Genomic DNA, 27,465 nt, shown 5'->3' on the forward strand with positions numbered 1-27,465 from the left:
ATTCGTCCTTATCTATTCTGAGCACACCTAAAACAAATTAGACCTGGCTGCCGTTGCTTATTTGGCTCTCATTAGGGGGCTGTTCTCCTCAAGGTCCTGCTTCCTAACATTTTGCAGGGGCGGGGTGAGTCTTTCATCACAATAGAAAAAGGTTTTCCAGACGACCACGGCACTTTCTCATCCTCGCCCATTCCATGTAGTCATATCAACAAGGTACAAAGAGAGCGAGCGAGAGATAGAGAGAGAGAGAAGGAGAGAGAGAGAGGAGAGAGAGAGGAGAAAGAGAGAGAGGAGAAAGAGAGAGAGCACCGCTTCCTCTAGGGTACTGTTTCCAGCACACAACGTGATGCTAGCCTTTGACATCTGTTAATTGAGAGGCGGTGGGGGTGGCTCAGTAGAAGTGTGTTCTAGTCACCCTCCCCCTTTCCGTACGCCATGTTGTAATCAGAACCACCACCGATCGTACCTGATTCGAGGCTATTTGCTTTGCCTCACCACTGCGTGAAGGCAAGAAAAGTCTCTAATAGTCCCCACTGGCATTCCCAACGAATCGGGGAGCTATCACTCGAATCCTTACTAAACGAGTATGTTTACTTTTCTATCAAACTGCATGTGGAAGTGAGGAAAGAATCTTTCCTCAAACAATCTAAGAATATTCGGCAACCTGACGTTAACTCACATCATGTGACATTCAGCATGCAATATCTACGATTCAAACCCCAAACATCCAGAGTTTCTGGTGATGGGCAACATATTGATTTTCACCCATCCGTGTTATCAACATATAGTGGAGTTTTAACATAATACAGTAGCAAGTTAAAGTGAACTATTCCTTTAAGTCAGATTTCCCACAAATTAATTTCTGTAATATTTAAAAGTGTCACTGTTATCACAATTCCCATAACCCCATGCAGTCCAATATGATGAACATTGATGGGATTATCTAAAATTGTTCATACCTAAGCAGATATCGTGATATATATCTATATAAAAAGATGTCCTTCTGAATATTAAGATGTTTTCTTCTGCATCACTCAGTACTGGCAGGGAATAGGAAACAGAAATCTGGATGTCCTCCAACAAAAGCTTTAGATTGAGACTCAACAGACTGCTAACACAAATCTATAAAATAATAATAAAACCTGAATAACGTCAATATCGTTGTACGTCAACTTATTTTCCTGCCTTGAAGACAGTCATCAGCCATATACAAACCGCCAGTAGCAAAATATCAAACACTATATCTTTGTTTTATAGTAAGTCATGGGTTGTATGTACATTGCATGTGTAGTATGTTTATAAAGGTGCTTCAATGAGAAATCATAGTTTTGGCGTATTGAGAAATATAGGAATAACGTGCTCATTCTACCAACAACCTCTAGCAATGTTTCAGTAATGATTCTAGATTAAATTCCATCACAAATGGCCAACAGGAGTATAGTATTTGGATAATGTGTACTGTATGTCTTTCTCTGTAATGGACAGAAATGTGTGGGTTTATTGTTTATCACCATTGCTAGGTGCACACGCAGCCCAGGGAGGATTAACAGTGTTGGTAAGTCACATTTTAATGCAGGATTGTGATCAGAGCGTATGTTTCATCTGCAAAAATGACGTTGGAGAGGAACAGATAAAGGTGCAGTCCTTGATTGGATAGGAACAGATAAATGTGCAGACCTTGATTGGAGAGGAACAGATAAAGGTGCAGTCCTTGATTGCAGTATGGCACCCAGTGTTGAACCAATATGGATTTGTTTACATAATAATTTATTAGATAGAACATTTCTTTGTCTGAAGTGTATGGTCTTTGATACAAGGGCTGACAGTAAGTGACAGCTAAACATGACTTTTGAGACTGTACAAGGTTTGTTTGTCCTGTAATCTTAAATATTGTAAATCAGACCCATATTTTGAGTTATGATGGGCTGCTGAAGTTCTATAAAGCTTATTTACCATCTGAAAATCAAACACCACAGGAAAACAATGTGAATATACCAAAAATGTTGATGAAATTACGGATCAAATGCAATTGCCTAAAATCTGGAGTTTTGAAGTCACAATGAAATTAACACTACACATTTCTGAGTGGTGGGACCTGGGCCCTGTTTCTTGTACGTGGTTCAACTAAGTCGATCAAGATGTCATTATCCAGCTTCAGTTAACCCGATGTTTGAAGCCGGGATTTTCCTGTTCCAAGAAGGTGGATTCAGTCTCGTTAACTCAAGCCAGACTTGATTCTCAGGATCAGTGCGCGCGCCCGCCTCAGCTGAGAAGACAGCAGGTGTCGATCGCAGAAATCCTGATTCTCTAGCGGCATTGATTGATTAATTGATTTAAAACTTTATTAACATATTGCAGTACGGCTCAATCGCCTCGCCGACAAGTTAAATGCGTTATCTATAGGCTAATTTTAAATCCCTCATTACCTCAATCAATCAGATTATATTTCTTTAAACTTGCCTGCTGGATTGAATAATCAAATGAGATCTTGCTAGCGAAAATAATTAGTTAACTGTTATACAGAATTACGATACGGCTCTCTTACCCATTGATTGATGTATAGTCAATCTTTAACTTATCTCCAATGTGGTCTAACGGGTTGTTCTTTTGACTTTCACACAGACGACCGGGGTTCAAGACCCTAGTCGTCTCCTTCTTTTTGCAATATAGGAATAATTCAATTTGGTGCACGTTGAGAGCTATATAAAGAATGACATCCTCAATGCATGTAGATTTATAATATTTTAACTTAAAACCAGGCTACTTTGGCGTATAATCATTAATATTATATTCAAAAAAATCATATTGGAAAGACCGGGTTTTGAACCCCGGTCGCTGGGTTGGCAGGCTTGAGCACTACCGCTGGACCACTGTGCCAGATGGGATAAATTCATTGTTTATACATTAATGAACGAGAGACCCGTGTTTAGAATATCCTTTGTTATGAATGAAGTTTATCTCTTTATCCTCATTCATTAATGTGACGTCAACGGCTCATTCAATTTCTCAAATCCGTCAAACAGCGCATCTCATCAGACATCTTAATCCCAGTTACAATTAAAATAACCACATAATGTGTACATCGCACGAGCGAGCGCCACGGTATATATAACGTGCATTATTTAGGACAAAGTGAATTTAGTATCAGCATTTTGGGTCTATTTTACATTTCAAAAGCCCCCTCTGGAAGAATGGAGCACAAAAACGTAATTCAGGATGGTATAATGCAGATCGTAGACTGTGGGAATAGTTTCAGGAAACGACCTGTCACTTTCTTTGCGGGGGCGTGGCTCTGCGTGATCCGGCTAAGTTGAACTTGAACTCTGCTTTCGACCAGGCTCAAACTTTTGGATCTGTTGTCATGGTGATTTGGAAAATCCACGTACATGGAACCGGAAAGTCCGGCTAACTCAGTTATCCAGTTAAAGTTATCCGGCTAACTCAGTTATCCAGGTACAAGAAACAGGGCCCTGATATCAGGAAGGAAGGGATGCTCCGATCAATCTGCCTCCAGAGGAACGCTGTTGCTTCAGAACCATGGACAGCGCTTTCCGGTATGTAGACTACTCTCGTGAATGGTAAGGAATGGATATAATCCTGTGACCCTTTCGGCTTGCCATACGCCTCCAGGAAGATAAACATTGGGTGCACGTGGAATACTTTTACAGAAGCTAAACGTATCAAGATGGATCTTCTGAATGTTGTTTATTTCACAGATGTGTTTCCTTGCATATTCCTATCAAATGATTGCGTTTCTTTAACATTAGGCTACTGTGTGATACTCACATGAAGTCGCAGGACTGTTTTCTAGGGCTGACCTTCGATTTATTTTTTGGAATTCGAAGCTTCGGGGCCAAGATTCGATTTTAATTCGAAGCTTCGAAATAAAATAAAATACAGTTTAAATTTTTTTTTAAATAATCAACATTATCAGGTATTGTTAAGTTCCTCCTTCATATGCTTTTACTTACAGGTCTCTGAATTGACCTGGATATGAAGTGTCCATAGTGCAAAATAATATAGTTTCTAAAGAGATAAGACGGAACATTTCACAGTTAAGCTTGGGCATATACAACAGAAAGCTAACCTTCCATGGGCTTTTTTCTCTGAAGAACTCCGATATGGTTAACTTATTTCATGTCTAACTGAGAGGGGCTATTTAAGAGGTAAAGTGTACAAACTAAAGCACAACAAAACACACCCAAAAAGGTTTTCGTGTCCAGTCCCCTTCAGGTCACCTTCTGTCCCTTGTGTTGGTAATGAGAATGTTGACAACCCTATTATCAACTAATATCAGTTAACCCAAACAAGAAAGGGTTATATCTGCTGGTGCAATATGACATTATTGTCGGAGCTTTGACGTGATGTGTTGATTTAGGAATGATTTGAAAATGGCATTATCATGGTGGGGTCGGTGTTTCCTGCCTTTCAAGATGAGCTAGTAAATATAGCTGGCTGGGTAGCTTGTGTTGTTAGCTGCCATTCTACACACAGTGAAACAGCTTTTTGGTGTAGTTACATACTTGCAGGGGGAATCACTTGGAACAAAACACAGAATACCAGAGGGATTTATGAACGGTTCAGAGAACGTGATGTAACGTTAGGGATCACGAGTCGCAGCTAACGTCGGCTAACTGCTAGTTAGTTAGCAGTATTAGCTAACCTTGTTGTTGGTGGTTTGGTGGGATACACTCTGAAGTTCGAGATTGACTGTGACTGCCTTAATTTGGGACAATGTCTTTCCACTAAGCCATCTTTACATTTTAGTAGTGTGTAGCGCCAAAGCTCCGTCAATGCTATGTATACAAGCCAACATTAGCAAGATGGCTTATTTATTTGAGAACGGCATCACAGCCCTGCCTGCTGTCACTTCTCACTCCACTCATGAAACTGCAGTTTGTCAGCTCTAAGGATAATGGACCTCATTCACCAACATTGTCTTAAGTTTTCTCTTACGACAACCTCCTTGGAAGTTCATAAGAGAAAGCCTATTACAATTAACCCCGGATTCATCAACGTGTGGAGAGGTTCTCTTAAGTTGCCAAAATTATCGCAGCTGCGATCCCCTGAATGAAGTACGTCATTCATTCACAAACTGAAGAGCGCGTTCTTGTACACCTGAATTTGCATATAGACGTGCCCCGCCAGCTCCTTATAAGGCGAGGGCCGTGTGCAAAACGTAAGCGAGAGGCTCCCCCTATATTCAACAGGTAGTGCGGAAGTGATTTGCAACTGATCAAAATGAGATTAGATTAAAATGTATTGTCATCATACAGCACACTATAGCTATAGTGGAATAGACTGTATTAATATTCCATATTTATACCATCTTGTTGCATGCTCCAGGCCACCTGCCTCAGTACGCACACACACACATACTGTATAGCCTACGTGCGTAATGAATGAACAGTGCGTGTGTGTGCGCCAGGCAGGTGGCCAGGAGTGCGCAATAAGACAGTATAAATATGAAATATTAATACAGTCCATTCCACTATATATACACTATATTCCGCTATATCCACGCGATTGGGTTTAGTTCTTATTTATATATCCACTGTCATTTGCAGTGTTGGTGTAGTGCTTGTATTTATTTTCGGACATCATGATGACTCTTGAGGCATGACTGTAAATGTAAAACGTAATTTGTTTATCATACAAATATTGTCGTATTTATTATTATTATGATTATTTAATTCCAAGGATGTCTGTAGAGTCGACGTGAACACGATCATCACCATGATTCCTCCCAAATAAAGCCCTTAAGAGCACGGCGCACACCAGTTCGTCCGACTTACGACTGCTCTTCAGCGCTCATAAATCCTGCTCTTAGCTAAGAGCGAATCCCAGAGAAGGGACCGTTCATGAATCCCAAAATTGCCCCAAAAAGGTCTTAAGTGGATCTACGACAAAATTTGTTCTTAACTTTTGTTTTAAGTCCATTGGTGAATGAGACCCAATCTGATTATATCCATAAAAACAATGTTATTTACATTTGACCAAATACATATTGTTACAAATAATACCAAACTCAATACTGCTTCTAGTGATCGAGTACAAAAATTCTGATCGGAGCCTCCCTACAGGAAGGATTTGATTTGATCGTTTCAAAATTGGGCATCAACCTAGCTAAGCCTCCCTTTGCTGCTGGCCCCCGGCCTTGGGTCTGAAACAAACAGAACTACTAAATGAGCCCCCCGGTCAAAATGCCTTATAAAGTCACTGTGTGTCTTTATAAGGTCACACTGTGGTCTCACCACGCAATGAATTCCTGGACATGTCACCGCATGAACATAGGAATAATACTATTTTCTAATAGTATAATAATACTGTTTCTCCTCACTAGCCACAAAGTATGTAAGCTATAGCCACAAGCCTCACACATGTACAGCCTGTTTATCGCCATCGCCTCCCTTAGTGGAGGGGAGCTGTTGGTTGGTAAAGGAAAAATTTTCTTTTTCCTAACGTTACTTCAGTGACATTGTCAGGAATTAATTGCATGATGAGAGACAAGACCAACACATTACCATGGTAAGCCAACGTGACTTTATAAACCATTATGATCGGGAGGCTTCTTTGTTTGCTACGTATCAATGTGCTTCAGACAAGACTGCCGTGCCAGCTAGATGCTACGTTAGCCTTCAAGTGCAGACCTTGCAACTGCAGTGGATAAATCCTTGCATGAAGTAAATGGTTTTTCAGCCAATATCTGGGTTACAAGAAGGCTGAGCTTGCTAAGCAGTTTTGTTTCTAAGCATATTTAGGCCGCTATGAGTTTGGAAATGGCCATTGCCCATTGGCCACATAGCAGTATTTCTTGAGCTGAAACAGGCACCACTTGGCTGCTGATGCGATATGGTTCCAGCGTTAGCTAGCTTGGGAGAGTGAGCATATTCAAAATATGTTGCCATATTATTGGTTGGAATTTGTGGGGACATTGCGACACAAGCTTATTTATATTATTATTATTATTTTTGCCCAGGGAAATTGGCTAACAAGGTGAAAAATACATTTCTTGTTTCATTTTTACTTTAAAGCCACACTCTGGATTTCCTACATATAGATGAGGGGTAGATTAATATACACCGTTGGAAAGGTTTGATCTGTAGATGTAAAATACACCCAACCCAATTGTAAACTGGACTATATAGGTCTGTTACAAACATTAACATTAGGTAAACAAATCTTGTACAGCCTCAACAAACAGCAGACACTGGTAAAAACACATATGTACCTGTTGTTTAGTGTTAGTCCTAATATTAAGAGCTCATTCAATCAACTAAAAACATGTCTCCTTTGATATTTCTTATTTTTGGTGGTGGAGCGACCAACGTCGTATTTATTCCAATCGTTATACGATGTCTTGAGTATGTTTACAATTATAAAATCCCACTTTAAAACAGACCCTCTATAATATAGTTTAAAAGTATTAAAGAAACATGGTAGAAAGACAGATGTAAACACTAGGGATGCACCGACACTGGTATATGTATGGGTATAGGTATCAGTCCTACAAGGCTAAAATAGGATATCATATCGGAGAATTACCCCCGATACTAAAATGTGACTTAATCTGCTGCTTTTTTGGACACATAGAATTATGTTAGATCTCTAAACAGATTAAAAACAGATCATAAGCGGTGGATCTGATCGGTACTCGTGGCACGGTGGTGTAGTGGTTAACACTGCCGCCTCACAGCTAGAAGGTCCAGGGTTCGATTCCCGCTTGGGGACCAGATTTCCGCCTTGCCAGGTACCCAGGTGGGGTATCTCCCGGGCCTTTCTGTGTGGAGTTTGCATGTTCTCCCTGTGCTCGCAAGGGTCCCCCCCCCCCCCCCCCCATAAGATGAACCCAATGGAAAAACATGCACAACAGATCGTTAGCGCTGTCGCGTCCCTGATGAGGACGGACCGGAGCACTTGGATTGGTCCCCGGGGCGCGGCGCCCTATCTGCTCCCGGCTGCCCTTGGGGGGAAGGACGACGGGATGGGTCAAGTGCAGAGACTCAATCACGGCATCGGTGACCCAACAAAAATGGCGTGTGTGTGTTCCTGTGTGTGTGCCGCCCATCGCATGTGTGTGTCACTGCATGCCGAATAAAGACTTCTTCAAAGTCCAGTTATTATTATGCTCTGTAGCGTGCCGATACTTAAAGGTTTAGGTATCTGCGGCTGAAAAGTGGTGAAACGCTGCCGCTGTGCATACAGACCCGGCGTTGCAGCATGAAAGGTGAAGGAGGACCTTTGAGCTACAGGGACCTGAACCAAGTAAAGGTAACTGCTCTGGAAATGTTAGGTTAGATGAGATGCCTCTGCCACACTAATCCATCCTGGGGACTGTGAGGCAGGCAGCAGCAGAGAGAGAGAGAGAGAGAGAGAGAGAGAGAGAGAGAGAGAGAGAGAGAGAGAGAGAGAGAGAGAGAGAGAGAGAGAGAGAGAGAGAGAGAGACGAACAGCACAGCAGTGACACAGGGCAGTCCTCTAGGGTCTTGCATTAGCGCGCTAATTTAAAGGGGGTATTAGATTAAATTGGCTCTCCGATTTCAGGGGTGTGAGTAAAATTCTGATTTGCATTTTGCGCCGCTGCTTAAGATATAATTAGTTCAGGGTGATTCCCATGTGGAAAACACTGACAGCCAAATCTAAGTGGCTGCCGGTAGCTTATCGTCTCTTCCAAGGCAAGAGGTAGAGTCTGCTGGTGTGTGTGTGTGTGTGTTTGTGTGTGTGTTTGTGTGCGAGTGTGTATGCATGCGTACATGTGAGACAGTGACTGTGTGAGTTTCCCTTGCATATATATACATGCAGGGATGTAAATTCTCATTCCAAACTCGCATCAGTGCACGATTTCTCACACTCTCCCCATCACGGCGGTGAGCCGCTGCGTGCGATTGTTTACAGCGTACTCCAGGCAAGGTGGGGGGACAACAACAACAACAACAACAACAACAACAACAACGCTGAATTAATAAGTCTGAAATGTTTCCAAAGCAAGTGAGCAACTTCACACCTCTGTGATGCTTTTTGAAAAACTACAGCCCGTTTCCTCTGCAGAAGGTGATTCTGTAATTACAGATGTGGAGTCAAAAATAACAATTACCGGCAGAGAAACCCATAATATGAATTACAGAACGCGACGTCGGAGCGCCAATCTTTTTTTCTCTCTAAAGCAAGTTTGGATTCGTTTTTTGGGCTTTTCACACCCTCTGTAATTCTAAGTGTCTCAGTGCAAATGGATGTTTTCCCAACAGCGAGTCAAACCATGCATTATGGATGTGAGGCGATCTTCCTGGACACCTGTTTGAGACACCTGTTAGTACATGATATATATGAAGTAAACATCAAATGAGCTTCCTATTACCACCCCTCACCAGGGTGAGTTCACCATAACCCACAAGCACCTCCTGTGTTTAAAAGCCCACACCTGGGCTTCCTTTTGGGGTCATGTGACCATGTCTGTGGCGCCTCTCCGGAGAAGCTCTGATGCTTGACATTCTTATTTATTTCGCCCCGTACCTTAACAAAAACTCATTTGGTTAGGAATTTTGCATTGGGAATAAGCTGTGGACAGCGAAGCCAACCGTCTATTCGATTTTTCGAGGCCCAGGCTTGAGTCAATATAGACAATCTGCCTGTTACACTGTATTCTCCACAGGGCACAAACAACAGTGAGCAAATTTATCAATATGAATAAATAATGAACGCATGTTATGCGCCAATTTCCACGCCCCAGTCACTATATGATCAACAACACGCATCAGCGTACGCTCACTCAGTTCTCTTATTAACCCCCCCCAGTTTGCCATAACACATGAATGTAGGTAGCTGACAAGGAAAACGGCACGATCAACTAAACAAAAACACAAAGTTTATCTGCACAAATGAATGACATTCCTAATTAAACGAGGGGAATAAGCTCTTATGACTCAAAGGCATTCGTGAAAGAAGGACAGTGGTTTTTTTTCCCCCTCTCCATAAGTAGATTAAGTAATGTTGTATGATTAACCTCTTCTCACTCTCTGTGTAATCACTGAATTAATGAGCCAATCATCTGGCCCTGGGGTTGCATGCGTTGGTGACTCCACTGTGCAGGCTGGTGTCAAGTCAGGGAGCAGGCCCCAACTAATCAGGACCAACACAGTTTTAACATTTACATTCTACCTCGGTTCTTGACGAGTAAATGTCAGCCAACGTCGTACCAAATAAATCGATTGAAATCAAGCCATTAAACCCCCGCCACCGACAGCCTTTGCGATGTGTGGGCACTTTCGACGAATGCTACGGCTACCTGTCGATCGCGTTGGCCATAAATATTCCCCTCCCTTTCCTTTGTTTAGAAAATGCACGTGAAAATACTTCTGTTCCGTGTTATTCCTTCGCCCGGTACACCCCACTTGCAACACGTCACCCGCTATAGATTGATCTATACTCGGCCATAATGGCCCAAATAGAATATAAAATGATTTCACCTCAACCCCCTATACCCAATCAATTCATACAGGATCAGGGGAAGAGGATCTGTCTGGGTGGTACTCTCCCTTCCCACATCAAACTTGGGGGTGGGTGGGGGGGGGGGTGTGTGTGGGGTGTTCTGAGAAACACCATCGGCGGCCCTGCCATCACTCTCGCCATCTCTTGGTGGTCGGGAGGCTGAGGCTTTGTGGGATATTGATTCTCCCCGTCCAGAGACGGTTTCCATAATTGGTTAAAATGACCGGGTGCAGAGAGGGATGGCTCTCTGCTGAAAACCATTTCCCAGCCCTGCTTGGAGCGGAGCCAAGCCCGGGGTTGTTCGGATGCGTTCCAGCCCCAGCCTGACTGGCAGCAATTAGGGGTGTCTGAGCCAAGCTCAGCTTGCGCTCCGCACAAACACCCCTAATTACTGCCAATTAGGCTAGGCGGGTAGGCAGATTTGAGAAGCCGGGGGGGATGTTCAGGCATGGGTGGGCATGGAAACAATTTTCAAGGGCTTAGAAACGTGACTGGATGAAAAGGTTAATGCTTTGGAGTGCGAGGGGACAATAACAAAAGAAGGGGAATGAGCCCCCGGTTCTCACCTCCAGCGACGAGCCCGGCTTCTTCTTCAGCTCCTCGCATTTCCTAAATTTGCAGATCTGGTGGCCCGTTTTGCGGTTCCGACAACTGCTGCACACACCACAGTTGATTAGGCGCCTGCAGGGTGCACAGACCCCACACCTTTTTCTCTTCTTCTTCGCCGGGTTTCCACTGGATGCCGAGGAATTATTCTGTGGGCAGTCTGCCAGATTGGCAATTTGAAACGCACTGTCTGTAACGGCTGCTGAGGCTGCGGGGGAGTGAAGGGCTGTCATGACGATGACCCCGGGAGGTAATGAGATGCCCCCTAAAGCCGGAATAGCGGAAAAAGTTCCAACGCGTTCTTGGAGATTCATTATCTCTGCTTCGGTGGCGCCGCATTTCAGCTTGTTCATGCATTCTCCCACTAAAGGTCTGCAGTGTTCGGCGGATAAGGTAGAGAGGAAATTATTATTTGCCATTTGCAGCGTCTCTGGCGGCACGCCAGGCTTCCCCGGCCTCTGGGAGTCATTTCTATGCATGCTGGTCCTATTAGGGTTTATTGCCGCTGATTTCCTTCCCCAGAGCATGGCGTTATCACAGTTCCAAGGGGACATGCCGATTCTGGCACTGGGGAAAATGGGCGTCGTGATGCGGGCGATTTTAGCAGTCTGCGGAAATGCCCCATTGGTTTTGTAAAAGTTCGCAAACGACCTGTACCTTTCCATCTCGGCGTTATAATCCAAAAGCTGGCTTAATCCACCATCCTGAAGAAGAGTATCCTTTTGTAAGAGAGACACGTCAGCATTTTGTGCATTTTCAATGCAAAGCGCACTGTTTATGTTTGACATGGCTGAGAAAAAAATGGTTGAGCTGCACGGGAAGCGAGCGGGGTCACGGGGGCCTTCGGTCAAACTGAAGCTGGTTACAAACAATGCGTTACCATCCTGGTTTATCGTCCCCAGTGCTAAAACAGAAGAACAACAGTTACAGATACAGAACAGGCAAATCGTCTTTCGTCAATTCGTCATAAACAGTTTTCAACCCTCTCTACTTCTACTTGTCTGAAGATAAAAGCTGATCATTTGATGAATCGGCTGCCACGTGGCTGATACTCTGCCGTTTCATAACGAAATATATCTCCAACGCTCAAGAGCTGATCCTTATCCGGTGATGATAATAATAATGTGATAGCTATGACAGACCAACATGACGTTATAATGAAAATTAGTTTTAAATAATTAACATGCTTGAAAAGACAGCAGACTTTCTAGATCCGGTTGTCAAGGGATTCTTGCACATTCTAAAAGGAAGTCCAATCGGTTATTATTATTTCACAGAACGAATAAACATACAGTGATAAACATGGGTGCATTTCTTCAAATGATAAGAAACATAACACACAGATAAAGAAACCCACTCGTGCAAGGCTACTTTGAAAACTAGACGAAACCCTCATATTACACGGCCACTATGGTGGCTATACTACAACCACGGGCACTTTTAATAAAGACCCTGCGACGTTCACTGGAGGGTCTTTGCTACTAAATCAAAACAATCCACTTTGGGTGCCGAGGCGAAACCACGTTAAATATTTTCAATCAGAGATCTTATCCTGGCGCTCGAAGTACAGTAGCCCCCCCCGTCGACGGAAATGTACCCCTGTCGAGCCTCTTAAGAGCACCTGGTATTCATTCATGGCCATCTCTATTGCATTTACTCAATGACAGTGCAGATAGCCACCGGTGAATTTCATTCCAGTCCATAGGCCAGACCGACTATAGTGTCAGCTGCCTAGGGGATGGTTATGTGTGTGTGTGCGTGTGTGTGTGTGTGTGTGTGTGTGTGTGTGTGTGTGTGTGTGTGTGTGTGTGTGTGTGTGTGTGTGTGTGTGTGTGTGCGTGCGTGCGTGCGTGCGTGTGTGTGTGTGTGTGTTGGGGGTGGGGGGGGGGGCTCCATTTCCTCTCTCTCTCTCTCCCAGTCTGTCTGGATTTGGTTTCCACAGATAAAAGCCCATTAGACACATCTCCCCCTGCTTCCATTACCTTTTCCTGGGCTTTTTTCTATTTTAATTGCCTAAGCTGATCCATTGCTGAAACACTGAAGCATTTCGAATCACTTCCATGGTACTAACCCAACAGCTGTCTCTAAAATGAATTATAAATATGCACACGCTGGAATCAGAGACCATATTGGGTGGCCTTGTTGCAGCCCCCTGCATACTGAAGTAAATGCCCATGCCTCTAAACACCCCCTACACATATTACCCTTATGTCCCTTATAGACGCAACCGGAAAAACGTTACATAATACAGTCAATAAATATCGGCCCATATGGCTAAAAAAAAATTTTTTTGGTCATAATACTTTATTGTGTCTTATGGAAAACATGTATATTTCTATTTTAGAGGTGAAAATAAATGCAGGCTTGTTGTTGTTGTTGTTCAGAGGAGACCTGATATTGAGCCGATAGAAACAAATCCATCATTAATTCCAAATCTGGAGTGTCAGTGTGTCGATGTACCATCCAGAACACCCACAGCCAGCCACCAGTAAACAAAACCAGCCAGGCTTAATGATCAGCCCTCCTCGGGGTCATTATTACTTAATCAATTCACCCCTGGAGCGAAATACGCAGCCCAAAGGCAATCAAGTCACGGGCATTGATTTTCAGCCTGTAAACAAAGTTTAGAGAAACAGAAATGTTCAATACTTGAGAGAGAGAGAGAAAGAGAGCGACGGAGAGAGAGAGAGAGAGGGAGAAAGAGAGAGAGAAAAAGAGAGAGAAAGTAGCCACGTCCGATGACGAGCCATTGTGCCGCTGTACCACAGTGTCATTAATTATAGCCAGTAGTCTGTTCTGCCGTAGAAATTCAGATCAAAGGTCATGCATATAGAAAACCAGATAAGGGTTGAGAGAGAATAGTGCAAATAAAACGGATAATTAATCCGACCGCTCCTGGATCACTTGGCCGACAGACACAAATCGGGACATGAGAGGAGAAAACGCATGCACAATATAATAACACTGAATGGCAAAATTGGGGTGAAAGCATCATCACCTACCAGGTTCCTGTTGAGAAGGGGACTCCGGGCTACCAGTCTGCTAATATAGAGCGACACATTACTGCGAAGCGATATGATGGGGGCAAATAATGCAAAATTATGTGAGAGAAGGGCGCACAGACTGTGTGGAGAGAGTAGTGCGCTCAAAACAAAAGGACCATTTTACCGACTTTCTTGGTCGGTTAGGGGGAAAAGTGCAAAAATAGGCAAAAAGGTCTTGATTTTAAGCAAGAAGTCGTGGTGAAAAGAAACGCGGGGGGCAAGGTGTTTCCTCTCGGTCCGGGTTTGTATTGTGTGGCTCTGCCTCGTCTCTGCTCCTCGGTGCGTGTCTCCTGGCTGTCGCTGTGTGCGGCTGATTGGTGCTGAGGTGAGGGAGCTGGGCTGTGGACACCTACTGATCATTGGCTGGAAATTACTATAGAAACACGAGGAGCGCTCGGGAGGGGGGGGGGGGGCTCAGGGCGCCCTACAGGGACATCTCTGTGGGAAGATGCGTCTTAAAGAACCAGTGCGATGATGTTGATCATCACTGTGAATTGAAAATGGGGGACCCTGATGTAAACAAGACGAAAGTCTTTCTCTGGTCTGCATCCCCTTAACAATTGTGTGTATTGAGCCGTACTGTATTGTACCCATTCTGCAATCTGTTAATAACGTTTTCAATCTATTCAATTCTGCAATCTGTTAAATAAAGTTTTCATTCATTCATTCATGTTAATTCAGTCAGAAAAAGGGTTGTGTGGAATGTGGAGTGTGGTTTTTTATTTCCAGCTTCAGGTGTATCTTGTTATATGTGTTTTAGTATACCCCTGCCCTGAGTACATTTATTATATCCCTACCTTGTTTTATCATGTTTGCATTTTAAAAAGCTAGCATTTGTACTTTATTGTTTGCATTAATTTGTGTACTTCACTTTGTACTTTAGCTTGAACTTTAGTTTGTATATATTGTATATTTTCTTGTATATTCTTCGGCCTTTATTCTCTTTACTTTTTACTGTATGAAGCACACTTTCAGGAGGCTCATACAGGACCAAGCATTTCACTGTAATGTGCATGAACCTTGTGTGAAATGTACACCTTATAAAACAAAACTCGAAAAAGTTTAAACTTGAGCACAGCCAACTCTCATAGGTTGAGGGGGTGTGGCCCTGTTCATTGCAAGGAGATGGTCAAGTTATTATAGTATCATAATACATGAGCTTTAAAATGTAAACAAATTCATGGGACCAGCGTGATCGGTTGCTATGGGAGATTAACATTGGCTAACCTGTGCTAGCAGGTGATAAATACACCGTCACAGTTGTGGATGTTTTTGAACCATTAAAATAACTTTGTGGACTTCATTACTTTGTGGACTAACTGATATCCTAAGAAGTAAGAACTGACAGACTGACTGATGGGCTAATCAGGTCAACCTAGTAGATTATACAATATGTTTTCAGTGAAGCAGATTGGATATCTGAAATGGATTGATTCTGTTGATATCCAGGGGGAGATCAAAGGGCTTTAGTCATCATTTGCCATTAAAACATTTCCAAAATTTTGGGCAATTTTACATCAACGTAACATAACATACTGAAAAACACGATTTTCATTGCTGGATCTTTAACCTCGTGCCACTCTTCTCAGGCTATCCTATTTGTTTCGGACACATGACGAAGCGTTTAGAGAGAGTTGTTGTCATTTGCGAGGCGCATCTTTTAATAAGGATTTGCTGTTCGTGTGAGGGGAAAACTTGTCAAATTAATTTGAATGGAGGCGCACACAGTGATTAAGATAGAATGCCTCTACCGGGTTGTTTTTTTTGCTCCCCCTCCGTCGAACGACAGCCATAATTACGAAGACCTGCGTGTACGACCCTGGAGATTCATCAAGATTATAAATCCTGCCTGCTGGCCACAAATGCCTTCGGCATCCAGGGGCTGACAGCGCGCATGGCACATTCTCCATGGGCCCCATGTGTGATTCTTTCATTCACGTCCATATGAAATACAACTATACTCTGCCACTAATGCGTCTCACGCTATGCGAATTAAGATGAAATTATGACTGTGATCAGTTACCCCAAGTCACAATCAATCCATCAACAAACACTGATCGTGATCTGCAACCGGTGGTAGCGATTTTATATATATATTAAAAAAAAAAGTATAATAATAAAGTATAATTAAATTGATAACGGATGAGGAACCACATAAGTCCGTTTGACGTTTTCAGAACAATGTTTTCAAACTTTGTTATCTAAAGATGGTAAGTTAGAGTGTTGTGTTCACTCACTCATAGTTTAAAACAGTTGAGGTTGAGGCTATTTTCTGGTGATATATCATATTCACACTCCCAAGTGATTTGGATTGATTTTACAAATGCAAATACATGACTGTCCAAACTATTTTCAAAACGGACTTATTCTTCAGTGCAAGAGTTGAATTAATAGGGCAGGCTGGGTGGTGCAGCGGACATTGCGCTCGTCACCAATGCAAGAGACACCGGGTTCGACTCCGGCTGTCTGCGTTGCCTCCGGCTTGGGCCAGTCATCATACTAACTCAATTGGCAGAGTTAGCGGGTGGAAGTCGATGGGTGGTAATCTGGACGTTGTGGACAGCGACTCCTACAGGTCGGTTGGGGACGCCTGCACAGCAGAGACAGGAAATGGCGGGGGTAGTGTGAGCCTCCCACACGCCAATGAGAGTCCGCGCTGGCAGGTGAAAAGATGTGACAGGCTGCCTCCTCGTGTATCGGAGGGGACACGTGATGCAAGGCTTATATCCTCCCTACAACCGGCCAGTGGGGGGCATATGCGAGCAACGTTCAAGACAGGGGAGGAGAGAATTGGCACAGCGGTTAATTGGGATGGGAGACAAATTTTAAAAAGAGGAGAAAAAGTGGATACAAAAAAAAGAGTTAAATTAATATTTTTTTATAAATTCGGAGAGTGTGTAATTTAAAGGAACACGCCAGCATTATTATCTCCAATTTCCAGATGGTATACTAGATTCTGGCTGCAAGCTAGATGTTGGCCAAAAAGCCTCTCCCGGAGTATTTAGCTAGGCTAGTGGTCAGTATCGGCTTCCATTCATTTGTGCTAAGTTAGGCTAGCTTGCAGCCGGATAGCTTTCTACTGAACGCACAGAGAGGAAATTGGTATGTACAGTATCTTCTTGTCTGACTCTGGAAAAGATGGTAAGAAGATTTCCCATAATGTTGGCATGTTCCTTTAAGCTGACATTATTTCACAGGGGAATAATACCACACATTAGGTAGCCGATGGCTACTTTTAGCTATAGCCTAGTTCTCAATAAACAAACAATAGAATGAAACATCATGTCGGCCCATAGAGTAAGGCACTCTATATGCAGGAGAGTTGAATGACGTTCCACTGTCAAACATCTCTGCTCAAAAAGAAAGTAAACTAACCGGTGCTACCATGACGCGTGATTTTTTTTCGTAGCCGTAGTTTGCGAAGACGCTCTCTGATTGGCTAGCCCGCGTACAGCGAAGACCCTCTCTGATTGGTTTAGCTCCGAAGGGCTCTTCCGCCTTGTACATATATATTCACTGCTTCGAAGTGGTTATGCTTTGCCCCTCTTTCGAAGTGGGTTATGCTTAGAGTTTATCTTTAGAGCAGGGCGATGGACCACCAGCCCTGATTCCAAACTCTAAGAATAACCCAATTCGAAAGAGGGCCAAAGCATAACCACTTTGAAGCAGAGAATATACTGTATATGTACAAGGCGGACATTTCTATCCCAGAGCCCTTCGGAGCTAAACCAATCAGAGAGGGTCTTCGCTGTACACAGCCTTCGACACAGTCAACCATCAGATCCGCCTCGCGGCCCTCGCAGGAATGGGAGTGGCTGGCTCTGCGCTGACATGGCTGACATCATACCTCAATGACCGCTCCTACCAAGTGTCATGGAGAGGGACCCTGTCGGCCACCCGCCCCCTGCGGACGGGTGTCCCCCAGGGCTCGGACCCCTTCTCTTCTCCCTCTACACTAAATCACTGGCTTCTCCTATCATTGTTATGCCGACGATACTCAACTCTTCCTCTCCTTCCCTCCCTCAGATATCCACGTCTCTGAGCGGATCTCGGCCTGTCTGTCCGACATCTCCGCCTGGATGACAATCAACCACCTCAAACTGAACCTAAGCAAAACAGAATTGCTCCACCTGCCGGCCAAATCCTCCCCCCTGACCGACCTTTCCATCACAGTCGAGAATGCAGCTGTGACCGCGTCCCCGACCGCCAAGAACCTTGGTGTTGTCCTCGACAACCAGTTGAACTTCTCTGCTCACATCGCAGCGACAACCAGAACCTGCAGATTCCTCCTGAGCAACGTCAGAAGGATCCGCCCCTTTCTGACAAAAGAAGCCACCCAACTCCTCGTCCAATCAACAGTCATCTCCCGCCTCGACTACTGCAACGCACTGCTCGCTGGCCTCCCGGCCACTGCCACCAAGCCTCTTCAACTCATTCAGAACGCAGCGGCCCGCCTGATCTCAAACCTACCGAAGTCGGCCCATGTCACCCCACTTCTTAGGGACCTGCACTGGCTCCCCATTGCTGCACAAATCCGCTTCAAGGCCCTCGACCTAGCATACCGTGCGGCAAAGGGAACCGCTCCCGCCTACCTCCGGTCAATGGTTTCTAACTACACACCCTCAAGACCCCTACGCTCTGCATCTTCTGGCCGCCTCAGACCTACTCCTATCCGAGCTCCGGGAGGGTCATCAAAGAGAAGTCGCCTATTCTCAGTCCTTGCCCCACAATGGTGGAATGAACTACCCACCCCAGTTAGGACAGCCGAAACCCGTCCAATCTTTCGCCGTCGACTAAAGACGCACTTCTTCAACCATTATCTGAATTAAAAAAAGAAAAAAATATATATCTAACCCTAACTAACCTTACTGTCATGCACTTGTCCTAATAAACTAACCTACACTGTAGCACTCAACACTTTGATGAACATTGTTACTCAGCTGATAGAGTTGTGCCCTTCCTGATGACTTGTCGTACAGAACTTGTAAGTCGCTTTGGATAAAAGCGTCAGCGAAATGACTAAATGTAAATGTACGCGGGCTAGCCAATCAGAGAGCGTCTTCGCAAACTGCGGCTATGAAAAAAAATCACGCTACCATGACTAGTATTATTTGCCCTTAACATATTGAATAGATATTCTATTATTGTTATCCCCATATTTTTTGTCTCTAAACTAAATCACTGTGGAATTGACAGAAGGCTGATCCATAAATGTCTAATTGTGAATGACAGAATAACTAACCAGTGTATGAACATTTGGATGGACACAGTTTGTCTAAAACCAACAGCCATGTAAGTAAGTAAGTCTTTATTTCTATAACACTTTTTCTTTTTTTAAATTTTTTATTAACATTTATAGACAAACAACACTTACACAATACCTACAATGTCACAGCTAGAAGGTCCAGGGTTCGATTCCCGCTTGGGGACCAGATTTCCGCGTTGCCAGGTACCCAGGTGGGGTATCTCCCGGGCCTTTCTGTGTGGAGTTTGCATGTTCTCCCAGTGCTTACAAGGGTTTCGCCTCCCGATAAGATAAACTCAATGGAAAAACATGCACAACAGATCGCTAATGCTGTCGCGTCCCTGGCAAAGATGGACAGCAGCCCGTGTCTGCTCACAGCTGCCCTTGGGGGGAAGGACGACGGGATGGGTCAAGCGCAGAGACTTAATTTCATTGGCAACCCCAAAAATTGGCCTCCCCTGCCTTTCTAACCTTTCCTCTGCCTTTCTGGGCATACTGTAACATCTAGAATTACAATAGCCCCCATAACCAAGACACAAGCTGACTCTACGCAGCCACTCACCAATACTATCAGTTCACATCTTCAGAATAAATGTTTTTAGGAACTGTTGCTTCGTGCTCTTCCCACAATTCTATACATTTTAGAACTGTGTGCTTCCCAAAACCTTTATTGTGAAGAGGCGAACTGGCAGGAAGGACAGTGACATTGCAGAAGCTAACAGTTAGCTCACAAAGGAGATGGAAATGTATTAAAAGCGTAAAACCTTTTTTTTCCTAGGTGCTTTTTGAGTACCTTTGCTGTGAGGAAGCACAAGAAAGACCTAGGCTGAGATTGAGTTACATTTACATTAGTCATTTAGCTGACACTTTTATCCAAAGAGACTTACAAGTTCTGTACAACAAGTCAGCAGGAAGGGTACAACTATGGCAGCTACTCTAAGGCTGTGTGATATTGTTCATCAAACAGAACTGAACTTGAGTGCTACACTCTTGAGTGCATAGTAGTATAGACATATTAGAGTAGGTAGTAGTATAGGAATAGTAGCATAGTGTCTAGCATAGTATACCTGAATAGCCTTCTTTGCTTCGATGACCCCCTAGGAACCCAATTAGAAGTGGGTCTCAGGCGTCCAAAAGATGCAGAGCATAGGGATCTTGAGGGTGTGTAGTTAGAGACCATTGATCGGAGGTAGGCGGTTGCCATTCCGCTTGTTGCGCGGTATGCCAAGTCAAGAACCTTGAAGTGGATTTGTGTGAAAATGCCAGTGCAGGGGTGACGTGGGCTGACTTTGGTTAGCATTCCCTCCTCACAGAAGAGATAGTTGGTAGAGACAACTGTGAAAGCATCCATCAAAATGCTTCAATAGTGACACTCGATTAGGGTCTGTTTGAAAGAGTAATTCACGCCTTCATATATTCACGCTTAGACTACTGTAACTCCCTGTACCTGGGGCTTAATAAATCCACCATAGTCCGTCTACAACTACCCCAGAACGCTGCCACTAGACTGCTCACAGGTACCCGGAAGAGAACTCACATCACCCCTGTACTTGCCTCCCTCCACTGGCTCCCGGTGCGCTATAGAATAGACTTCAAGGTCCTCCTATTGGTCTACAAAGCCCTTAATGGTAAGGCCCCTGCTTACCTAGCAGACCTCCTCACCCCTTATACCAATGTCAGGGCCCTCAGATCGGCTGACAAGGGTCTCTTAACCACCCGTAGGTCTAATTTCAAGTCTAGGGGGGGGGGCGTGCTTTTGCGGTAGCAGCCCGACCTCTGGAACAGCATCCCCATGTCCATTAAATCTGCCCCCTCCATAGAGTCTTTTAAATCGAAACTCAAAACCCACCTATACCGCCTGGCCTTCCCTGACTCACGTGTTTTGTTTCCTTGTCTATCCGTTGTTTTTTTTCTTCTTCTGTTTATTCTATATTTTTCTTTGTTCTTAGCTATGTGAAGCACTTTGGTTGACAAGTGTCATGTCTAATGTGCTATAAAAATCAATTTGATTGATTCAATCAATCAATCAATCAAATTTATTGGCACATTTAGACATGACCAAAGTGCTTCACATAGCTAAGAACAAAGAAAAGTATAAAAAGAATAAAAAATAAAAAAAACGGACAAGGAAACAAAACAAGGAACAAAAACCTGATGATCATTTGCCTGATATCGTTAAACAACGATGAACCAGAAGTGAGATCCATGACCTCCATTTATTTATCATTAGCTACAGTGGTGGAAAGTAAACAAGTGTTTGCACTCATGCTCTCAAGCTAAATCTTCAGGTACTTTACTTGAGTGTTTCCATTTGAACCCTTTCACTACCACACTTGGTTGTGAAAGGGTTAACGCTTTGTCACGTGGCAGTGAAAGGGTTAACCTTCTGTATTGTCGCAGTGAAAGGGTTAACCCTTTGGTAGTGAACGGGTTAAGGGAACCATGTACTTTTACTCCACTACATTTCAAAGGAAATGTTGTAATTTTTACTCCACTACATTTATTTTTATCAGTTACTACTAGTCACTTTTAAGGACAAATATTTTGCATAGAAAACCTGCCAAAATTGGTGAAGATGATGTTCTTTGAAATTTGAAGCCTGCCAACTTCAAGAGGACGTAATCAGAACCAGCATAACTTAACCTTTAGAGGTCAATGGTTTAAGACTAGTGCTCCCATGCACTGAAATGCAAAACATCATGTAGAACGCATACCTTTGATACTTAAGTCAAAAATATCAAAAACCTCTCTACTTTTACTTAAGTAGAATTGTGAATGGAGGGCGTTTACCTGAGTACTATTTTACCTGTGTATTTCTACTTTTTCTTTAAGTAAAAGAACTGTGTACTTCTTCCACCACTGATTATCTATGTATTTGCGGATGTTGGAATGCTTGGTTTTGGTTCTCTGGTAAACGCCACGTTTACCAGAGAACCAAAACCAAGCATTCCGGTTTCACCTGGTTTCTTAGACTATCCTCCCGGGACAAAGAACCATCCAAATCATATGGGGGGGGGAGGCAGGAATTATCCTTTAAGCGTTATTCTGTCAAATATAAGACCCCCGCACATCTGCGTCTACGTAAGCTCCTCTGTCTGAAAATCATTTTATCATCTGAGCGTCTCTATCCTCCCCCCAGGGGAAATCTGCCTAGGTGGTCTTAACCTCTTGCCTGCAGAGCCACAGCAGCAGCACGCGGGTCTCTAGCGGTGGGGAAGTACGAGCCCCGCGTGGCAAGGCTTTGTTCCTGGCTGTTTGCTCCTGCGTTGCCCCCGCCCCCCCCTCCCCTCCTTCCTTCTTCTCCCTGGGCTTTTAACTGAACTCCAAGGAGTAATTAATAACCACAGCGCCAGGTTTAAGTGTAGGCAGCGTTTAGTCGATGGGAATAGGATGCGGGGAGGAGTGAAGTCACGAGACACGGGCATGTGAGGTGCGGCGGCGTATGTCCATTGATCCATCCTGTCTCAACCTGATCTGGACTCTGTGTGTGTGTGTGTGTGTGTGTGCTTGTGCATGTGTACAGGGTGTGCATGTATAAGTTCCTTTGTTTGATTATATATGTGTTATAGAGCTTGACCCTCACCAGGGAAGCTACTAAATCACATGTTTTGATTTGCGTGATTCCACGTGTTCTTGTATGATTTCACCCACAGTATGTCATTTTCATGTTATACACATGTGAAATGTATGGTGATCACATGTGATTATAGCATGCGAAAGCAACGTTTTTTTATGCGTGATACAATGGAAATGGCACGTGTGAAATCATGTAATACTAGTAGTGCGTGGCTGTCCAGAAGCACGTGTCCATTTGGAGTGGGACAATTGCCTGGCCCCTGGAAGTGCTGCTTGCAGCGTTGTGGAGACCTGCAGGATAGCTGCTTGCAGCGTTGTGGAGACCTGCAGGACGGCTGCTTGCAGCGTTGTGGAGACCTGTAGGACGGTTGCTTGCAGCGTTGTGGAGACCTGCAGGACGGCTGCTTGCAGCGTTGTGGAGACCTGCAGGACGGCTGCTTGACAGTGTTCAAGAGGAGTGCTGATCTGATCGACTTCACACTCGACACTGTGCTTCCTTAGATCCACCAAGTGTGAAGTCGATTGGATGAGCGGTTCTTGAGATATGCGTAAAGTTTGTTACCATAGTGCCACCATCTGACCAAATGGCACCAGATTCGACACTGCACTCCCCTGGTCCCCCAGCAATACATCCACTGAGCCTGAAGCCGATGGGATGAACGGTTCTTGAGATATTATGCATAACTTTTGTTGTTATAACACCACCATCTGGCCAAATGGCACTAAATCTGACACTGCACTCTTCAATGTGTGGAGAATGGCTTGTATTAGAGTAATACAGTGGATTAGAATGGCTTGTATTAGAGTAATAAAGTGGATTAGAATGGCTTCGGCTTGTATTAGAGTAATACAGTAATTTTTGATAAAATAAATGAAAAGTCTCATCGAGTTTATATACACAAGATTCAAGATTCAATCGTTTTATTTCAAACCACAGTGTTAGTTTGGCTACATTTACCATTGTCCGGCAAAACAACATTTGAAAATAAATGAAATGGGAAAAGAGGACCCCCCCCCCCCCCCAAAACAACCCAAAACACACCGTTTCAACATGACAGTGAATGGTTTCAAAATGTAGGCTGACCTCTACTAAAGTATACACTGTATACACTTATGTACACAACATTTGTTGATGATAAGGGAAATATCTGCTAATGGCGAGAAGTCAGAATTAGACTGGTATGGTCCTTTATGTTTTTTTGGGTCAATACACCAATGTTTTAATTAATTAGGCTATGTTCTTCCTGCCTGGCTACGCCACACCCAAGACTACAAACCGGACAGTACATTAGGTAAGCAGTGGTCCTGGCTCCTACCATTACCGACCCTTACTGGAAAAGACCCCCACCAAGAACAGAAGAGTTTCACTCCTCTATGCTGTAACAGTGTATGAATGATGTGACAATAGAACTCTAAGATGATTACTTGCTTATGTTCCCCTTGTGACATCACCAACGACAATTAATTGGTAACACTTTCTGTGCCAAAAACGAGTATACTCGTGTTTTGCCGCCAACGCTTGAGCGCCAAAAACTAGTATACTAGGATCCTTTGATATTTTCCTTTGATACCCGTTCTATACACTCAGCCGGAGCTCCCTGGGCCTCCCTGGCTCATCTGCCTACGTTACAATTGCAATGATGATCGAATCCTGCCAGGTGGCAGTATTGCCTACCTTTCGAACTGTAATAGTTTGGTGTGGGGACCCTTTTTATTTTTTTGTCTGCGACAGAACAATCGCTTGGAGATTTTAAGGCCTCAAACCTATTTCCCGTATACACGAGTATACACATAATACACAAGTAATCCCGATGGCGATGGGATCACTGGGGATTATTCTTTTTGGAGTACCTTCTGGCTAAGGTAAGGTATATTCTGTCTATTTTACCGAACCTGAAACATGTAACGATAGCAGTTTTGAGTTAAAACGACCCCCCCCCCCCCCCCCCTTGATGATTTTGTGAAGACACATATGTACATGGTATATACCTTTGATTTGGAAGTATTTGGGGTTTCAGGCGAGCAACCAGAACGATGAATGAATGAATGATATGGGCATAATGCATATAACGCGTCATATCTCGCGATCTATGAAAAAATACTGGATTAATTTGGAAAGGGGCGATGTTTAGCGTGTAATAGTGCACAAACTACAGTATGTAGAAATTAACTGGTTAGTCAGTGATGGACTATGAACAATGCCTGCCAAATGAGCCATACTATTGTCTCCATAGCTATAATACAGAACACACGATGGGTCTGCAAACATCGCTAAAATGGTCAATAACGCTGGTGCCATTGAGTAAATATGGGAAAAGAGCGTGACGCTCAATGTGTTCATCTTCAAACCCTGGCCAAAATGGTAAGGAGTATCTAAATAACATTTCAGACTGACAAATCCATACAAAAACAATCCATACAAAATCCATTCCCATAAATATATCCCCAAGTTGACTCTGGTCAAAGCTTTATTATGGCCACTTCTCCTCCCATATTGTGATGTAATTTCATAGCTTTTACCTGGGGTGCTATTTACTTGTGGAGCAAAAACCATAGGTCCAAACACCTCCTGTTCCGCCCCCTATAGTTTTATACATATCCCCCCCATAGGCATCTCCTTAACACTCAATAGATCTGTTATTAAAACAAGACGTGTCAATGGTGTCATAACAGATCAGTTCCAGGGTTTCTCAACAAAATTATGGAAAAAGGAAGAAGAAGAATAAAAGCCGCCTGACCGGCCCATCAGAATGTCTTGCATCCATGAGGTGTTTCTGATGAGCTCACCCAGGCTGCTACGGTGTCTAGAATTCCTCTGCGGTCTCTAACGCACGGGGAGGAAGATACAGAGACATACATAAAGTGGAGAGAGAGAGAGATGGAGAAAGAGAGGGGGGGTGGAGAAAGAGAGCGGGGGAAGAGAGAGATGGAGAAAGAGAGAGAAGAGATGGAGAAAGAGAGAGGGGGGGGGTAGAGAGAGAGAGAGATGGAGAAAGAGAGATGGAGAAAGAGAGAGATGGACAAAGAGGGGGGAGAGAGAGAGAGCGAAAGATGGAGAAAGAGAGGGGGAGAGAGACAGAGAGATGGAGAAAGAGAGAGAGAAAGATGGAGAAAGAGAGGGGGAGGGAGAGAGAGGTGGAGAAAAGAGAGAGAGGGGGGGAGAGAGAGCGACTGGGGAAAATAAACAGTATGAGATTATGAGCTCGGCGGTGATGCGTCTCGGCACAGCGGCGACCTTGGCGGTGTTTATTTAGAAAGCTGGTTCATTTCCTCCTCTGGGCTGTAATGTATGGCACCCTCACCTCGCGCACATTAGCCCTTCGCTGCGACGTGATGCATATCACCCTGTTTCACCCTGTCTCCCTCCGATACAGCCAGGCCGCCTCCCTCTGCCGTTGCCTGTTAATTGGAGTGTACGGCTCACCCTTAATGATCCATTTAGCAGCTTTGCTGACACAAGACCGACTCCTGGCACACGCTTGGGTTCAGATGACACACCATCACTCCAGCAGGAGACAGAACAAGGCTCAGGTAGCTTGTGGTCGGAAAGTAGCCTATTGTGTGTGTGTGTGTGTGTGTGTGTGTGTGTGTGTGTGTGTGTGTGTGTGTGTGTGTGTGTGTGTGTGTGTGTGTGTGTGTGTGTGTGTGTGTGTGTGTGTGTGTGTGTGTGTGTGTGTGTGTGTGTGTGTGTGTGTGTGTGTGTGTGTGTGTGTGTGTGTGTGTGTGTGTGTGTGTGTGTGTGTGTGTGTGTGTGTGTGTGTGTGTGTGTGTGTGTGTGTGTGTGTGTGTGTGTGTGTGTGTGTGTGTGTGTGTGTGTGTGTGTGTGTGTGTGTGTGTGTGTGTGTGTGTGTGTGTGTGTGTGTGTGTGTGTGTGTGTGTGTGTGTGTGTGTGTGTGTGTGTGTGTGTGTGTGTGTGTGTGTGTGTGTGTGTGTGTGTGTGTGTGTGTGTGTGTGTGTGTGTGTGTGTGTGTGTGTGTGTGTGTGTGTGTGTGTGTGTGTGTGTGTGTGTGTGTGTGTGTGTGTGTGTGTGTGTGTGTGTGTGTGTGTGTGTGTGTGTGTGTGTGTGTGTGTGTGTGTGTGTGTGTGTGTGTGTGTGTGTGTGTGTGTGTGTGTGTGTGTGTGTGTGTGTGTGTGTGTGTGTGTGTGTGTGTGTGTGTGTGTGTGTGTGTGTGTGTGTGTGTGTGTGTGTGTGTGTGTGTGTGTGTGTGTGTGTGTGTGTGTGTGTGTGTGTGTGTGTGTGTGTGTGTGTGTGTGTGTGTGTGTGTGTGTGTGTGTGTGTGTGTGTGTGTGTGTGTGTGTGTGTGTGTGTGTGTGTGTGTGTGTGTGTGTGTGTGTGTGTGTGTGTGTGTGTGTGTGTGTGTGTGTGTGTGTGTGTGTGTGTGTGTGTGTGTGTGTGTGTGTGTGTGTGTGTGTGTGTGTGTGTGTGTGTGTGTGTGTGTGTGTGTGTGTGTGTGTGTGTGTGTGTGTGTGTGTGTGTGTGTGTGTGTGTGTGTGTGTGTGTGTGTGTGT

At 44.2% G+C, this 27,465-nt stretch overlaps 1 protein-coding gene across 1 annotated transcript in view; it reads right to left on the reverse strand.

Moving 5' to 3' along the window:
* Positions 1-11,942, reverse strand: part of cxxc4 (CXXC finger 4) — a 68,428-nt gene extending 56,486 nt beyond the window's left edge. Inside the window, exon 1 of the mRNA XM_084318686.1 lies at positions 11,052-11,942. Within this exon, the coding sequence (XP_084174812.1) occupies positions 11,052-11,879 (828 nt within the window). The 5' untranslated portion in view covers positions 11,880-11,942. The remainder of the gene's footprint in view (positions 1-11,051) is intronic.
* Between the last annotated feature and the right edge of the window lie 15,523 nt (positions 11,943-27,465).

The sequence above is a fragment of the Notolepis coatsorum genome, assembly GCF_963971535.1.
Source record: "Notolepis coatsorum genome assembly, chromosome: 7".
In the NCBI taxonomy this organism is placed as follows: Eukaryota; Metazoa; Chordata; class Actinopteri; order Aulopiformes; family Paralepididae; genus Notolepis; species Notolepis coatsorum.